This window comes from Bos indicus, chromosome 22, assembly GCF_029378745.1.
Source record: "Bos indicus isolate NIAB-ARS_2022 breed Sahiwal x Tharparkar chromosome 22, NIAB-ARS_B.indTharparkar_mat_pri_1.0, whole genome shotgun sequence".
NCBI classification, from domain to species: Eukaryota; Metazoa; Chordata; class Mammalia; order Artiodactyla; family Bovidae; genus Bos; species Bos indicus.
In genome coordinates this window covers 11,709,308-11,727,498 of record NC_091781.1, presented here as the reverse complement: position 1 = coordinate 11,727,498, position 18,191 = coordinate 11,709,308, and the positions used below count along the sequence as shown (strand labels likewise).

The 18,191-nt window shown below is 50.0% G+C and overlaps 2 protein-coding genes across 3 annotated transcripts in view; both read right to left on the bottom strand.

Moving 5' to 3' along the window:
- The window catches only part of ACVR2B (activin A receptor type 2B), a 29,728-nt gene extending 27,119 nt beyond the window's left edge, over nt 1-2,609 (bottom strand). Inside the window, exon 1 of the mRNA XM_070776063.1 lies at nt 2,306-2,609. Within this exon, the coding sequence (XP_070632164.1) occupies nt 2,306-2,564 (259 nt within the window). The 5' untranslated portion in view covers nt 2,565-2,609. The remainder of the gene's footprint in view (nt 1-2,305) is intronic.
- An 8,359-nt stretch (nt 2,610-10,968) lies between these two features.
- XYLB (xylulokinase) overlaps nt 10,969-18,191 on the bottom strand; it is a 46,074-nt gene continuing 38,851 nt past the window's right edge. For both annotated transcript variants that reach the window (XM_070776061.1, XM_070776062.1), the window contains one exon: nt 10,969-17,484. In XM_070776061.1, the coding sequence (XP_070632162.1) occupies nt 17,407-17,484 (78 nt within the window). In that variant the 3' untranslated portion in view covers nt 10,969-17,406. The remainder of the gene's footprint in view (nt 17,485-18,191) is intronic.

Genomic DNA, 18,191 nt, shown 5'->3' with positions numbered 1-18,191 from the left:
AAAAAGGGCAGTGGTTACCCTCCAGGGTTTAGGGGTCAAGACTGGAATGGAGAAAAAGAGGGCTCAGTGGGGAGGGGGCGAGCACCTTCATCTGGATGCTGATGCCATCAGCATATTCAGTTTGTGAAAATTCCTCAAGCTGTCACTTATGGTAATTACACTATCATATACATAATGTACACTTCAGTTAAATGTTTGAAAAAGGGTAATACCATTTTAGGTTAAAAAGAAAAAAAACCAGCTTTCTGTCTTTCTCTATGTCTAATACTTCTATAGATACACAGGTTAAACTCCACCAACTGTGAGAAGGCTCATTTCTGGAGGAGGATTCAGAAGGCAGACAGAGCTGGCAAAAGAGACCATGGGTTCCCCTGTAATATCTAAATTTCTGCAGCTAAATCCATGTGTTACTTATAAAACTAAAAATTAACAAAAATTTTAAATGGGACAAGAAGTTACGGCCAAAGTGACTATTACTATCAACTACACCCCAGATGGCCCACCAGGAGACCCCAGGATGAGCGCAGGTTTGGAAGGGGCTTTTCAGGGAAGGGAGACAGGACTGTCTCCCCGACGGAGTCCTGCAGGACTCACTCTCAGGTCGGGGTGGGGGCTTCACAGGAGGCACCAGCCAGGTGGGAAGGGAAACCAGAATTCACCTGACTCCTCTGCCTCTCTATTTTCTAAGCTCCAGAGCAGATGAACCCTGATTCCATTCTGCCCTCAGGGTACCAAGGGCTCTCCTCTAACCCCTACTCTCTACTGGTAAAGAATCTGTCTGCCAAGGCAGGCGACATAAGAGACGTGAGTTCAATCCCTGGGTCAGGAAGACCCCCTGGAAGAGGGCCCGGCAACCCACTCAATATTCCTGCCTGGAGACTTCCATGCACAGAAGAGCCTGGCAGATTACAGTCCGTAGGGTCACAGAGAGTCAGATGTGACTGCAGCAACTAAGCCGGCAGGCTCGCACTCACTCCCACCCAAGCTAGCGGTTCCAACGGGGGCTCTGGTGTGCCTGGCCTGTGAGGCCCCGAAGGGAACGTCAAACTTGGACAGGAGGGTAATTCTCAAACAGAATACAGGAATGGTTTCTCAAGCCAGGGTTGCCAGTCCAAGACTCTGAGAACTCACGCATGCTTTCCGAGTCAATGAGGGGAAAGGGGGAAGGAGAGTTGTCAGTGATACTGGACGCTAAAAGGCATTGTCCTCATACCTGCAAACACTGCGCTCCACTACACAGGCCAGGGGGAGAAAACATCCTGGCATCAACACTCAAGAGCAGCAGCTTCCAGGTCAGCCTCCCGTTTTCATTGGTGCTTGTCTAGGAGGCAAGCAGAGGCCCCTCCCTCTCCTCGGATGGACAGACAACAGCTGGTCTGGTCACATCTTCCCCGAAACGCTGGGCCACCAGCCCCAGGAAGCAGCCTCCTCCATCCTCCAGCCAAGTGCTTGAGTTTCCAAGCAGCCTTCCTTTTCCTTCCCCAGAACTAATTTTAGCCTCCTTGGTTGTCAGAGTGGAACTGAAATAGTCGGCAGAGGAACGTTTGCAAACAAGAATACGCACGCACCTCACAAAACGCCTCAGCTCCAGCCCAGAAACCGGCCAGAGAGAAGTCACCCCAGTGAGTGGCAGGCCAGACCCCTAGAAGCCACCCACACCCCACCCGGGGAGGAGGAGGACTCACATCCGCCCACACTGGGGCAGCAGCCTTCCTTTCCCACACCCACTCCCAGCGATCACGTGCCCATGCTAGGGCCGCCAGTCCCTGAGAGAGTTTGAAAGGGGCACATGTATGTGCACAGCTAGACAGGGAGAACCAGGGCAAGGCGTGGGGCTGTCCAAATGCAGCAAGCCAAGACTAATCCTGGGCCAGGGGAGGCCCAACGAACTCCCCAACAATCAGCCTGCGTCATCAGCCAGCTTCCAGCCCCTACCATAGTCTCAGACAGAGAGAGCACTGAGAAATTTCACCGTCAGGCTCAGAAGGGGCCAGCGCCCTCCCCTCTCCCCCATCCCCACCCAACAACCGAGGCATCCAGGGGCAGGACCACAAAGACCAGGCGCCTCTGGGGCTGGGATGGCAGGCCGCAGTTTGGTGGAGACAGCCCAACAAGGGGGAGGTGTTTATTCCGGAACAAAGAACAGGTGACAGAATGGAAGGGAAGAGAAAAAAGATGAAGAATCCTGAGACGGCAACAAAGTCCCCTTTGGGAAGACCCAAAAGATGGTAGCAGAAAGTCTCAACACCAACAAAATAAATAAATAAATACAAACAAAATAAAAACCTTTAAGCACTTCACACACCACACAGCAGCGACAGGGAGCACTTGGAAACTGAAGCTTTGGGGACTGCTTCCTCCCACTCTGTAATAGTGCTCAGTTCAGCACGGTGTATCTTGCTGATCTCAAGATCAGAGAGGAGATCCCCCGCAGAAGGCTCCGGAGTGCGAGTAGATTGGGGGAGGAGGGGAGGAGGAACAGGGAGCTGCCAGTCTGCCAAGAACAACCAACAGGCGCCGGAAGAGATCAACCCCCGGGTCGGGGCCGTGGTGCCGGCGCCCATCTGGTCTCCAGCCTCCAGCCGCGCTGCCCACCACACCTCCCCAGACCCGGGTGGAGCTGCGCAGCCGCCCCATACCTTTGGGGAGAGGCGGCGCCCGCGCCCCGGTGTCCACGGCCTCGGAGCCCCAGGCCCAGGGCGGCGGTGGCTCCCCAGGGTGCTCGGCGGCCGGCCCGCCCGCAGGGCTCGCGGGGGAGGGCATGCCCGGTGCTCCGCTGGGCCCGCGTCGGCTGCCAGGTGCGCGCACAGGGACACTGAGCGGCGCAGAGGCCCGGCCAGGGCGGGCGAGGCAAGATGCGAACCTGGCGGTGCACTCAGAGTGGTGGGCGGGGGCGGCAGGCAGGCGGTCCGGCCACCCGCAATCGCCGCCTCCCTGAAACCTGAACCACTTCTGGGAAAACTCAAGGACGCCAGGATTCTCTCCACGGTGGCCAGCGGCACTCCTGAAGCACAAATTTGAACCAAACCCTGACGCTGAAGCAGGAATCTCCCAGACTTTTAGAATCCAACCTTCCGCCCTGAATCTTAGGAGGAAAGTGTGAGTGTGTGTGTATGCGCCCGCGCGCTGGGGGGAGGGAGTAAGGAGGATGGTATTGTGGGATCTCCCACAACTCTCTGTCCCTTTAAAATCATGAGAACATTCTAGATCAGGTTCTCAATCAGGTGATTTATGCCCTCTCCACTCCAAGCATTTTTGGTTTTCCGGATTACAAGTGCTATTAGCATTTTGTGGGTAGAGGCCAAGGGATACTGCAAACCATCCTACAATGAACAGGACACCCCCCCCCCCCTTCCCACCTATACAAACATCAAAGAATCATGGGATCCAAATTGTCAACAGTGTCAAGGTTGAGCCAGCCAGGACCCTGCCTGAGGGCTGTGTGTCCAGTGTCATTCTCAAAAGAAGGATCCAGATTAGTCACTGCCTACCTAGGTCCCCAGATCCCAGTCTCTGGTAAAGGGCCAGTATTTACAAATAGATCTAGGGTACTCTGGTCCTCACTTGCACTATGCTAAGTTCCCAGGTAGGAGGCTGAATGCACAGGCACTCAAGAGAGGGCTTCCTGAAGAAGGGGGTGGGGGTGGGGGGTGCGGGGAGGAAACCAGGGCTGGCATGTGGACAGTGGGCAGGGTCACACAAGGCAGAAGTAAAGAGAAGTCACGCGCAGTGGCTAGAACAGGGAGGTGGAACCCGCCCGGTGCAGCATGCCCGCCAAGGACAGCACGTTGTCCCCTGAAACAATGGGCAGGGCAGGCCGGAGAGCCAGGCCTTCACAAAATCCCACCCAGGGGGCCACAGTTACCTGGTATCGGTGCAAACAGTGAGTGTGCACCGAGTATGCACTCAGTCTCACACGCACTATTTGCATTTTCCTGGGGGAAAGATCCACAGCTCTCATCAGATCCTCAGAGTGTACGATGGGCACGCTTCACTGGGTTCCCCGGAAAGGAAGTTCCTTAGGCTAAGTGCCAGAAGTCCAGGTGCTACCTGGGGGAATCGGGATGACCCGAAAGACCCTGCAGAGTAGTGGGTGGCCATCAGGGCCTCGTGTGTTTTCACCCAGGTGGACAGCCTGGGAGGCTGGGTGAGTGTCTCACATCATCTACCTTGGAAGCGTCTCTAAGAGCTGAGGAGAGTGCCCGCTCTTCCCCAGGGGGCAGCCCGGCCAGCCGGCCAGGGCAGAGCCTGGAGTGCTTAGCAGGTACAAGGACTTGGACACCCTTCCCCGGGAAAGGGTACCGGTGGCCTGTAACTCTCTGGTCTGTGTCCCTGAGAGCTACCACTACACTGGGCCTGAGAGTCACTTCACTCATTACATACACACATCCCCCCGAGGAAATGGAGCACATCTTTGGGTGGGAGAATAGTTGTCTACGAGGACAGCAGGGAGCAGTCAGGGCTTGCACTTTCTGGGGACAGACAGAAATCCGGTCCTCCTCCCCAGGCAGGGGCCCCTGACATTTCACTCAGCATACTCCAACCCACAGGCCCTGATCTAAAGCCCAAGCACACAGACAGAGGTCAGGATTCTTGGGGGATACACAGATGCGTGTCTGGGATATCCTCTGCAAGGCAAGAGCCAATGACTTGTTTCCCAAAGACATTTGGCCAGGCACAGATCACAGAAGACTTGCAAAACTCACTAAGGCTGATCTTGTATCAAGCACTGTATACCATGACTGCAGCATCCATTCTGCCTTTTCGAATAGGCCTGCATCATCTAATATGGTAGCCACTAGCAAAATGAGGCTACTGAGCATCTAAAATGTACAAAGTCTGAACTGAGACATTCTGTAAGTATAAAATATGCCGTGGATTTTGACGACAGTAAAGAACGTAAAAAGTCTGTTTTAATACTGACTACAAGTTGAAATGACTGTTATATACATTAGGTTAAATAAAATATACCATTAAAGTCAATTTGCCCTTATTATGGGCTGAATATGTCCCCTCAAAATTCTTATGTTGAAACTCTATTGCCCAATGTGATGGGATTTGGAGATGGGGTCTTTGCAAAACATCAGAGGTTCATGAGGGTGGAGCCCCCTTGATGGGGTTAGTGAAAGCAAAAACAAAATAAAACAAAACACAGTGTGCCCAGTATCCCCACCTGAAGCACCAGGAAAGGCCATGTGAGGATTCAGTGAGAATACAGCCATCTGTAAGCCAGCAAGACAGCCTTCACCAAAACCTGACCATGCTGGCATACTAACCTCAGACTTCCAGCCTCCAGACTGTGAGAAAAGAGTTAAGTCACACAGTCTGTGGTATTTTGTTATAGCAGCCTGAGGAGGCTAAGACACACCTGTTTCTTTTTCCTTTTATTAACAAAACTACCAGAAAAGTTTAAAGTCTTCTATGTGGTTCCCTCTATATTTCTGTTTGACAGTGCCGTCCTAGACCTTCCTACTACCAGGAGGTGGGGGTACTTCTAAACAGCAAGCCCAGGGTTTGAAGGAAGCACATCCAGGAGGATGGCGGAACAGGAGGACCAGCTCTGCCCCCACCGGGGTCTGCTGAGGCTCCTCCCATAGTTCCTCACAAGTCAGGCAGTGGCCACCAGAGGACTGGGACCACAAGAGACACGCAGTGACTCCCACCTTCCTACAGTAAAGAATCCGTCTGCAATGCAGGAGACCTGGGTTCGATCCCTGGGTTGAGAAGATCCCCTGGAGGAGGGCATGGCAACCCACTCCAGTATTCTTGCCTGGAGAATCCCCATGGACAGAGGAGCTTGCTACAGTCCATGGGATCACAGAGTCGGACATGACCGAGCCACTAAGCACACACACACAAGCACTGCCCAAGCCAGCGAAGAGCATGGAAATCCCAGGGACCCAATACCACCCTACCTCACCTAATCAGGCGGGGACCTGAGACTGGTCAGGACAGAAGAGTTAATTAGGGAAGAGGCCACCTCTGAAGGCCTGGTCTTGGAAGACCACAGCACCTCCAGGAGGAATCCAGAGACAGCCACGTGAGCCGCTGCTTGCCTAGTAAGTAGGCTAGCGGCAGCCCTTCCCTCTAAAGGCCAATGTCTTCCTTCACTTCACAGATCTCACTTGGGAGAAAAGCATCTCAAAGCAAAACTTCAAAGGCAGAGAAAGGAACAGGTTCAACACTTTGCTTCTGTGACACAAGAAATGGCTCCAAAAGACCCATGACCCCCTTCCATATTGTGGCCAAGTACCAATAAGGGGCAGTTTCCCAGGCGGCTAGTGGTAAAGAATGCGCCTGCCAATGCAAGAGATCCAGGTTGGCTCCAATAAGGGGTGGCTTCCCAGGTGGCTAGTGGTAAAGAATGCGCCTGCCAATGCAAGAGATCCAGGTTGGCTCCCTGGGTCGGGAAGATCCCCTGGAGGAGGAAATGGCAACCCACTCCAGTATTCTTGCCTGAACAATCCCATGAACACAGAGGAGCTTGGCGGGCCACAGTTCATGGGATCGCAGAGAGTCGGACATGACTGAGAACGCATGCATCCACCAATAAGGAGTCTCTGTCTTCCAGTCGCTGCATTCAAGTTACGCAGCCCAAGCCCCACAAGGAGAAGTTACTTGCCTTCGGTGGAGAAGGCTAAGCCATGATACACCGGAAAGGAGGCCGGTAGAGTGGGAGTGGGGAAAAGGAGATCCGGGATCCCCACCCCCGCAGCAGCCCGGGGATCCCAGCCCCGCCCCTGCACTCCCGGCCCCGCCCTTAGCGGGTTTCCCAGACTCTAAGCTGCTGCCACCGCGGGCGGCAGGGGACCCGCGCTGCATGTGTAATGGGGGCTGGGAACAAAGACGCACAGGACCAGCTCCCCGGCTGCCGCGCACCAGCCTAAGAGACCGTCCCGGGCTTCTCCCTGAAGCTTTAATGCACGGCTTCCCAGGGCTGCCCAGAGCCATCCGAAGCCTAGTGCGGAGTCTGTCCGCGCGCGCACACTAGAATAGGGCGCGTCCCAGTACCGCTCAAAGAGGAAAAATCTGTGCGCCGGCCAGGGAAAAAAGCGATCTCCCAGCGGAACTCCGCGTGTATATACACCCGCACCCACCCACCCTCAGCCGCCAGCACGCAAGCCGAACGCTAGCCGGGTCACCCGCCCCCGCCACGTGCTTTCCCAGAGGTCAGAACGAATAAGGACCTGTTGGTTTTTCTTCTCGCCCCACCTCTTCTTCCAGGTGCCCCAAAACAAAGCAGTTCCTCGGAGTGACCGCACCTCGCGTACCGGGGCGCCGCAGGGAAAGCGGGCGCAGGTGGGAGCTGGCGCCAACGGCGCGCCTCCCGGGGAACACCACGCAGACGTGGTGGGGTGGAGTGCAGGAGACTCCTCTGGCTGTGTGAAGCGGCCCGCTTCGCTCCGCTACACCTAAGTGGCTGTGAGGGTCGCGCAATCCTGCCCCCAGCCGCTGCTGCACCTACAATCCCACTACCTCCGTATAAGATCTGCCCGCCCCTCTTGGCCACCTTCCCCATGCTCCGATTTTCGTTTCACTCTCCCTGGGCTCCACGCGCCCATATAGTCTGAACCCCGACCCTGGGGTCGCCTCCGCGAACGGGAGCCCCGCAGGCCGCCGCACAGGCAAGATCAACACCCCCCCCCCCAAGATCAGCGAGCGGGGCGCCCTGCGCGCCCCCTGTCCCCGCCCCGGGAGGTGCAAGCTGGATGCAGGTGGCGCGGCAAGGAGGCCGCGGGCCCGCCCTTTGTTGGTAAACACCGCGCGGCGCCCGAAGCCGCTCCGCGCGCCCTTCCTGCGCCCCCCATGCCGCGCCTCGTTCTTACCGGCGCACAGCGATCCCCAGAGGAGGGCGAGGGCCGCCCAGGGCGCCGTCATGTTCCGCGGCGCCGCCCCGCGGACACCCGGAGCCCGCGGGCAGGGCCGCGCGGCGCTCCCGGGGCGCGCAGGGCCCGGCGGCGGCTGCGCTTTCCTTCCCGCTCCTTCCTTCGGCCTCGTTCCCCGCGCGTTTCCTGCGCCTTCGTCCCCGGCAGCGTGCAGGCTCCAAGGGCCGGACGGCGGGGCCGGGCTCAGGGCCGCTGCGGGCGGCGCAGGCTTCGGCCCGGGCTCTGGGACGACGCGGGGGCCGGGGGGCGGCGGCGGGGCGCGGGCCGGGGCGCGCCCGACTCAGGCATCGCGCGGCGGGGCTGGGCCCGGGCCCCGGGCACAGGGGCCGAGTCCGGAGGGGCCATGAACGGGGGGAGGGGTGGGGGGGAGGGGAGCTGAACCGAGTCCAAAATGGCTCCTGAGCCGCGGCCGCGGAGCCGAGCCAGCGGGGAAACCCGGATGTTGGATACAAAGAGGCGGGCGAGCTGGGAGGGGAGGGGGAGGGGAGGCGGGCCCTCCGGCCGCGTGGTCCGCGCCCCCCTCGGGGGCGGGGCCGCAGATAAACAACAAACGAAGGCCCCGCCCCCCGACCGGCTTGGTCTGGAAGGCGTGTGCAAAATGCACGACCCGAGGGCGAGGCAGGGTGAGCTGGCAGGATTGGGTCCTGGACCACTTAGCCTCAGGACCCTGGGACCTCGTGGCCACGGCACTGTGATTCCTGCTTTGCACTCGAGCCCAAGCTCCCGAACGCATGCTGCTTTGCGACCACGGAGAGGCTGGGTCGCCCGGGGTCTCGGGCCTGGATTCCCCTCTGCGCCTCCGTCTCCCTACCTGAGATGGAGGGCACAGTGAACCACAGGAGTCGTGTCTGAATTGATAGGCGAACTAATCTGCAGGGGAAAAAAAGGCTGATTTCCCTAAAATGACAAGTGGTCTCTTACGTCTGTAACCCAACCCCAAACACACACAAAGGCACAGCTGGGGATCTTGAAATTGGACATATCCCAGGGAGGGAGAGTGGGAGCCCCGCCCCCGCAGAGCAGCAGCAGATGGAATAGGGCCTCCAGCGACTTGCCTCTCTACCCTTAACCCCACCCCACTCCCGCTTTAATCTGCACATTCAAAACTGTTCTCAGCTCTTCCCGTAGTGGAGCTTGTCCAGCGAGTGTCTCTGCTACCCTCTTCACTCCCCAAATGGCTTCTTGAGAGCTCCTTGTTTTCTGTGTCGGTTTCTACCATCCTTACCACAATCAGGGCTTGGGAGGGTCATGATGGAGAAGGAAATGGCAACCCACTCCAGTATTCTTGCCTAGAGACTCCCATGGACAGAGGAGCCTGGTGGGCTGCTGTCCATAGGATTGCAAAGAGTAGGACACGACTGAAGCGCCTTAGCAGCAGCAGCAGATGAGGCTCCCAGCTAAAGAGGGAAAGCCAGCTCACATCTCAGGGATGAGGGGCAGAATCCTTCGGTACAGAAATGGTCGTCTGGCTCCTCCTGATTTGCCACAACCTTTCTTGGAGCAGGACAAGAGGAGCCAGGCTCGAGGTGGAGCCTGGAAGTCTGAGTTGTTTCACTTCTCTGAGCCTCAGTTTCCTTTTACAGAAAGCGAGGAGGCTAAATAAATAAAGGGGAAAATGTGAGTAGGCTAGATTCCTTCCATGCTCTACATTTTTTAAATAGCAGAAACCTTATTCAAACGAGATCTTATGTAAAAGTCCACTTTGTAGAAAGTGTATCAGTGAAGTTGAAATGAGGGTCCACCACCCCAAGTTTCCACAGCACTAAGAACACCTCGAGACCACACTTCGGAGTCACTTACAGATTATAGGATGCTATACTGATGGACTCGACAAGAAAAGCAACTGTCATTTCCTTGGAAGGGAAGATAAATCACTGCCTCCTTCCTGCTGGAAGGTAGCGGCCATGATCTGTGTGCCAACAATTAGACTGGCTGCTTCTTCTCTGCTACTCCACACCAGGTAGGGTATCACAATAAAGGCTCAGGGTGGTCTAAACAGCCAACACATCTGTGTCTTCCACCCTGGCATCTCTGGGAACTTCAAATTCATATAACCAAATGCCTATCTGACATCTCTATTGGGCAGCCTATCAGGTATCTAGCACTTGCCCTAACTAAAGCAGAGTTCCTCATTCCCCAATAAATCTACTCCTCCAGTTCTGCCTGTCTGAATCAATGGCATAACCAGCCAATAGTTCAAGTTGAAATTTTATGTAATTCTTGATTCCTCCCATAACTCAGTCCATCAGCAACCTAGTTTCAGAAACGCATCCACCATCAACCCACTTCTCTTCCCAATACACTATCACCGCCCAGTATCTCACTTGTGGAACACTGCAAGAGCAGTGAACTAAAATCACGTCTTGTTACCTTCTTTCATTCTTGCCTGGCTATATGTTCTGGACAGAAATCGAAATGATCTTTTCAAAATGGGACTCACTTCACATTCCTCCCTTGCTTCAAATCCTCCCATGGCTTCCTGTTATGATGGCTAACAAACTGGTATGTGAACAGCCCTACTTCCTCCATCATCTCATCATCATCAGCCAGACACACTGACCTACTTTCTGTTCCCAAGACACATTAAGGTGGTTTCTGCCTTAGACCCCACCCCCATCCCAAACTCCCCACTGGCAAGGCTGGAATCCTCTTCCCATGATTCTCTTGCAGAGCTGAAATCCATGGTGTTAGGCTCATAGGATTAGCCTCTGTCTCGACCACCATTTGCTCATGTGCCCACAGGCTGTTTGGGAAGGTGATGCTGGGTATCTGAAATATCAGGCATGAGATGACGGGAAGTTGAAAGGCAAAAACCCAACAAATGTCCACTCTAAAACTTATGGCAGGGAATTCTGCTATTCAGGAATTCTGTGTGTTCAAACTACTCTTCCCGTTTTCTTCCTTCCTCAGTGATCAAGGTGGGAAACCAAGGGGTCAGGAAGAAACAGCTGAGCATGGCATCCTTCCATATCAAGTTAATGAGAGAAGACAGAAGACTATAACGTTATACTACTTGGTATCTGTATACTTATAACACATTCTATTGTGAAGCTTAAGTGCATTCAGTTGGCAAGATAAACTCTTAAAGGAAGCACAATTTTTGTAATTTTATTTAGAGACCTCTTTACTTAAACACACAGAAGTAGCCCCAGCCTGTTTCAGCTCACGAAGGCCCTGATTATAGAGATATACCATAGGGGGTAATTATGAGAACTATGGGAAACATACATGAGTATATATTAGTGGGTAATTTAGGTACATTAAATTACCAGTACATTAATCAATTTATGGGGGCTAACATTAATTGGATGGGTGTATGGGGTTTTTTTGGCAATACAATTCTCCCCAAATATATCCATTTACTTCCAATCTGTCTCATGTGCCATCAACTTCAAAAGTTATTTCCCAGACATTTCAAAACTGTTTTTTCTTTCTTGTCCCCACAGTTCTTCTTCCCACCCTGTCTTAACTTAGTGGTGGCTACCTTGAGGTCAACTAAATTAATTGGCTTGGATGGTAATTAGGTAAAAAGGTAACTCTCCATAGCTCTTATAACAGATTAGATTATGCTATGCTAATAGAAGAAGCACAAGCTGGAATCAAGATTGCAGGGAGAAATATCAATAACCTCAGATATGCAGATGACACCACCCTTATGGCAGAAAGTGAAGAGGAACTAAAAAGCCTCTTGATGAAAGTCAAAGTGGAGAGTGAAAAAGTTGGCTTAAAGCTCAACATTCAGAAAACGAAGATGGTGGCATCTGGTCCATCACTTCATGGGAAATAGATGGGGAAACAGTGGAAACAGTGTCAGACTTTATTTTTTGGGGCTCCAAAATCACTGCAGATGGTGACCGCAGCCATGAAATTAAAAGACGCTTACTCCTTGGAAGGAAAGTTATGACCAATCTAGACAGCTTATTAAAAAGCAGAGACATTACTTTGCCAACAAAGGTCCGTCTAGTCAAGGCTATGGTTTTTCCAGTAGTCATGTATGGATGTGAGAGTTGGTCTGTGAAGAAAGCTGAGCGCCCAAGAATTGATGCTTTTTATAACTGTGGTGTTGGAGAAGACTCTTGAGAGTCCCATGGACTGCAAGGAGATCCAACCAGTCCATTCTGAAGGAGATCAGCCCTGGGATTTCTTTGGAGGGAATGATGCTAAAGCTGAAACTCCAGTACTTTGGCCACCTCATGCGAAGAGTTGACTCACTGGAAAAGACTCTGATGCTGGGAGGGATTGGGGGTAGGAGGAGAAGGGGACAACAGATGAGATGGCTGGATGGCATCACCGACTCAATGGACCTGAGTTTGAGTGAACTCCGGGAGTTGGTGATGGACAGGGAGGCCTTGCGTGCTGCGACTCATGGGGTCGCAAAGAGTTGGACATGACTGAGCAACTGAACTGAACTGAACTGATGCTAATAGAAAATCCCCAAACCCCAGTGGCTCAAAACAACAAAATTTATTTCTCACTCATACTGGAAGTCCACTGGGGGTCAAGAAGCAAGCTATACTCATTATAGTAACTTAGTGACATTGGCTAATGGAGGCTACATTTTGATACACGCTTCTACTATTGCAGAGAGGGAGAGAGCCTGGTAAATTACATTTAAGCTCTTAAAATTTCTACCAGATTCTGAGAAGATAGGGGCTAGGTTGGTGGCTGCATACCAACCTAGCCCCCAACCTTTTGAATCTTCCAAAATTCTCACAGAGTAACTACATGGAAGAAGAAAAGAAAGAACAGAAAATCCATGTACATTTACAATAAAACCAGGTGACAAGGTTTCCCCCAAAACACCAAAATACAAACGAACCGAGATAACTACCAACAGCAATAAAAGCTTCATGGACTAGTCTCTGTGCAAGGGGAAGCTGAGGAATGGGGTGGAAAAGGTACCTGGGAAATGCAGAATCCCAAAATAGCTAAGAGATATTCACTGGAAAGCATTGACTCAGTAACTTAAGAACAGTAGGCGAAACCAGAAGGGGTTTTCCCCTTCAATTCAATAGTGAGTGAATCAAAGAGCCTCTGGTAAGAACAGAAAAAACTAGAATAGTCTGTCCTTGTGAACTCTTAAAACTGACAGGCCAAGCCTCCTTTTTAGGTCAGGCTCCTACAAGGTGGAGAAACCTCTGGAAGTGCTGGATAAGATGTTTTACTTCGAGTTATTTGCCCTTCGGAGCCATGACAAGAAAACTGGACAAAAGATAGGAGTCAACTATCTTTGGATTTTGTACCATCCTGAAATCTCTGTGAAAAGAGAAATAGTTGAAGTGAGGCTTACGATTGCCCCTGCTTTCTGCCTGGAGACACATTCGGGTCCACAGCGCAGGGAGTGCATTAAACAAGCAGAACCTGGCCGCCTTGCAGAGCTGGGATCAGAGAGAATCGTTGGAGATGGGGAAACTGAAGGAGCAGAGTGGAGAGAGGAGGGCCCCGCATTGAGAAAGCTGGAGGTCTGAAGACAAGTCTCCTCGGGGCTTTTGCTGAATTCAAGGTGTCACATCCTTAGAATCAAACTCCATGAGGGAAGCAAGCAAGCAAGCTGAAGAGCTCCAAGCCTGGCACAGAACACTTTTTATTTCTAACTGGTTAAAGTGGACAAGTCCTTACTCAACACCCAGGACACTGAGAGTGAAGACTCAGAGAGTCACTCCAAGGGCAGTGGGGCTGAACCAGCCCTAGAGTCAAGGCTACTGTAAATCCACACTACCAAGCCTTGCCGTGATCAAGCTGGTCTACAAGTAATTTAAATACCTACCAGACAACAGGTCAACCCCTTTTTAAAAGAATTCAACAAATCTGGCTTTGTACCATGAAAGAATTTACAATGCCCAACATTTAATTTTTAAAATTACTAAATATGAGAAGCAGCAGGAAAAGGTAACCATCAGGAGAAAAATCAGTCATTAGAAACAGACAGAAATAGCACAGATGATGTTACTATCAGTCAAGGAATTTTTAAAAAGCCATTATAAACATGCTGAAAGACATTTGGAAACAGGAACATCATGAAGAGAGAATGAAACACTTCAGAAATGGACTTTCGGGAGATAAAAGAAATACAGTGTCAGGGGACATATGTATGCCTATGGCTGATTCATGTTGATGTTTGGCAGAAACCAACACAATTCTGTAAAGCATTTATCCTTCAATTAAAAAACAAACAAAAAAGAAACATTGTCTTTTTTTATTGGGTAGAATTGACATTTTTTCCCTGTATTTTTAATTCATTTAACTGTTTTATCAGTGTTACAGTATTATAAAGCTATACGTCACCTATCACTGTTTTAATTATATCCTATAGATTTCATTATCAATCTTTTTTCTCTCCATTAATTTTTCTTTTTAACACATTTCTATAAGTATTTTATACCCAGGTCTTGAACATTTTTAGTTTTTATTTTTGCCCCACTGTGCAACTTGCAAGATCTCATTTCCCCTACCAGGGATCGAACAGAGACAGTGAAAAGTGCCGAGTCCTAACCACTGGACCATCAGGAAATTCCCTCAATCACTTTTCTGGACACTCTGAAATTCTACTTTATGTTTTCCCTTTGCCCCGGGTACTCTGACTTGCACATTTTGCCTTTGCAACAGAGCTCTTTGAGGTTATAAATATATACATGTATAATTTTTTTTAATTTATCTATTTATTTACTTATTTGGCTACACCAGGTCTTAGTGGGATTTAGTTCCCTGACAAAGGATCAAACCCAGGCCTTCTGCATTGGGAGAACAGAGTCTTAGCCACTGGACCACCAGGGAATTCCCATGACAGCTCTTTATACTGTCCTCTTTTTTTTTTAATTTAGTTGTTACTTCTACCTTGTCAAAACATGTACCATTTGATACTCTTCTCCCACCCCAATCCCCACTTTCACTTTGGTCTTAGATCTAAATCAGTGCTCACTAGCAATCCTTTTGCTGACATTTCCCCAATGATCTCCTAATTGGATGAGGCTTGATTTAGTAGAATACTGAGGAGTTATGTGTACAATATTTCCTGAGCTCTTGCATGATTAAAACTTTTTAAAAAACATCCTTGATACTTACAGGGCAGTTTAGCTAGACACAAAACACTCGGTTCATATTTTTTCCCTGAGTTTCTTGAACATGTTGCTCCACTGCTACCTCGCTTTTTGATGCCAACCTGATCTTTCTGGAGACTTTTCTGGCCTTTTGGCCTATAGAAAATCCCCCTCACCTTCAAAGGATAATAGTTTGCTAGGAAGTATCTCAGCTGATCATTCTGAGTCAATTTTCCAAGTAACTAGACAGGCCTATTCAAGACACGAATTCAGATCTTGTTTCCAGGACTTCCTCTTTGGATAGTGTTAAATATTAACTCTGTTTCATTGTTTTATCTTTTGGCTTCAAGACTCCAATTTTGCCCGTGTTAATTTTTCCTTGCCTATCTTCTCTGTCATTTTCCTTCTGGGCCTTTCCAGCTCTTCACGTTGTTTTTGCTGTCTTAGCTTTCTTCATTCTTATCTTCTATATGATGTATAGTACTTGCAGTCATTCCTATTTTCATTTGGATATGTTGTAATTTAGTCTTCATCATCTAGGGTGATTTTATCTTTCTGTTCAAATTCTTTCCCAAGCTTGGGCCATTCTCTTTTCACCTTATCTGTTGTTCACATTTTTATTCTGAGTTTCTAGATTTCTGATCTGTGGTATTCTTTCATAGCCACAATTGTTTCTTATTTTTTGAAGTTCATGTTAGAGGGTTGGTATAATTTACCTTCTGTTGCTTTTTATGTGAAGTATTTCATTAACTTTAAAAGTTATGGTTCTCACTTTTCTTCTCATATTTGTATAATCAGCTCCTTTTTCTGTTTATGTTGATATCCCTGTAATAATGGGCAACTCTATGGGGGCAGGGGTAAAATGAGTGGATTGAGCGACTTTCTCTGTTTTTTGGTAGGAGCCTCTTGTTTGTTGGTTGGTAATGGAATTTCTTTAATAAGTAATGTCCAAGTGGTGGTGAGGTGAGGGGAGAGTTCTTCTGAATCTTTGACCTGCTGTTGATGGGCTGTGATCTTCAGCTTCTTGCTTCCTTTTTTTGCCTTCATCCATGGAGCTTAGAAGGGTATCACTCCCTTTCCAGATGACTTCATCTTTTTCAGATGTGATATCTCTTATCCTACTTAAACCTCTAAACTCCTTCCCTTGACTTCCCACTAGTCTCTGCTCTGATCCTCTAAGGTCTCAAACCTGTTGCAGCATTTGTGTCCTCTGGATGAGACCATGAGTAATTTGGTTTAACCCAAGTCCAACTTAGGTGCAGGCCTGTAGCAACAGAAAAATCTGGAGGATTTTTCAGGAGGCAGGTCACAGAGGACTTTCTACGTAGGCAATTTCAGCAAGGAATAAAAGGTTCTGAAGTAAAACAGGGAGGGATGGAGAGAAAGGAACTACTTTTAAGGGATTACTGAAGGAATAACCAAAGTTACTTGGTGACTGATCTGAGGTGGGAAAGCAGATATCTGAGTTCTAAGTCTGGGTTCCTGAATGAATGAATGGATAGATGGTGGACCAATTCACTGAAACACGAACTCTGGACGAGGAGGTTTGGGGAAGGGCATGTGAAGATAAGTTGCTTCTGAAGTACCCCTGTGAGAATGCTGACCAACTCCAAAGAGAGTTCTGGCTGGAAACACAGAGCTGGGTATAACTAGTATTTAAGGAGCAGTTGAAGTCCAAGGCTAGATGAAGTCATCCAACAAGAGGGGACAGAATCAGAGGGAAGGAGGAATGAGAACAGAGATTTGGGGCCCAGCAATAATTAAAGGGTAGACAGGGCAGAAGGCTCAGTAAAGAAGGAAGAATGAATGATAAATAAGGAAAGTGGGTGGAGAAGAAAAAGTAACCCACTCCAGCATTCTTGCCTGGGAAATCCCACGGACAGAGGAGCCAGGTGGCTACATCCATGGCATCCAGAGTTGAACATGACTGAGCACACATGCACACAAGGAAAGCAGGAGAAAAGCTGGAGGCAATGGCTATCAGAAAGAAGACAAAAAGAAGAATCACTGCAATGGACTAAGACATACAAAGTATGTTAAATGTATCATACTAAAAACCCAATTGCTTTCAGAGGATGCTTGGGGATCAACTTATCATCCTGAAAACTGGTGAATAAAGAGGAAAGAATCTATTTATTTTGCTTTGTCTTTCCCAATCTGCTGATTTAGGTCCTGAAAGGGGAAAAGTCACAATTTTTCTTGGATCTATCCCAAGCTCAGTGTTATCTTGCCTCCTGGGATAAAGACAGGAAAAGAGAGATGCTTTCCTGCCCTGGGCACAACCGCATGGGGACACAAGCAGCCCATCTGGGTTCAGGAGGATGTGCTAAGATGGGCTTTAAGGTGGTCCTGGGCAGGGCTGGAGCACCGCAAGGAATCAGGTGGGGAAGTGGGAAGGGCAGAGCTGCCCAGAATAGGGAAGAGGATCCCAGCTTTCCAAGGTCACATCTCCAAGTGGGGCGGGGGGCCTGGGCCTGCAGAATTCACTCCGGAGGCCCCCGGGTCTGGCTCAGGACTCTCTGCTCAAGCATGGCATACCGCTGGAGGAGGGCCTCATAGACCTGGAGAGGTGGAAAGAGCAGTTTAGGATGGGGAAGGGAAGGTGCCACTTACATCTCTTTGCAAATTACAGTTTAAAAACTTTTCCATCCCGCTCACTGGCAATTTAACATTTTTGCAGGGCAGACAAAAGAGAAGTGTCAATTCGCGAAAGATGAAACGGTAGTAGTTCCCCAACCTGTAGTTTAAGATCTTTAAAAAATGGGAACTTGAGACAAGAAACCAATTTTTGTTCTTAAATCTACAAAACATTAAAAAATTCTGATGAAAGTGCCTGGAAATGACTGTCTCTTTGCACAGTTGGTAGAAGTTGGCGGTGCAACACTTTTGGAAATCACCTCAACTTTATTTACATTTGGATAAAGGGGCTCAAAAATGCCCATAGCTTTCGACCTGGTTATTCTACTCTGCAAAGCTCCCCTAAGGAAATAATCCTAAATGTAGGGTGCTAGGTACACCAAGGGTCTTCTCAGACACCACTAAACATTCAGACTCATAAGACTACTCTGGGTTACACCCTGACCCTCAACAGAATATACTGGAGAAACGTGAGTGCTGGCACAGTGCTGAAGGGGCCCATGAACAGTCTGTACAGGTGTCCAGGGAAGGGTCTCTTTGCCTCCCTGCCTTCTTCCCTCCCTACCCTCCAGGTCACAGCTCAGATGCAAGGAGATGAAATCCACATCTTACAGGTGCACTAGCCTCATTT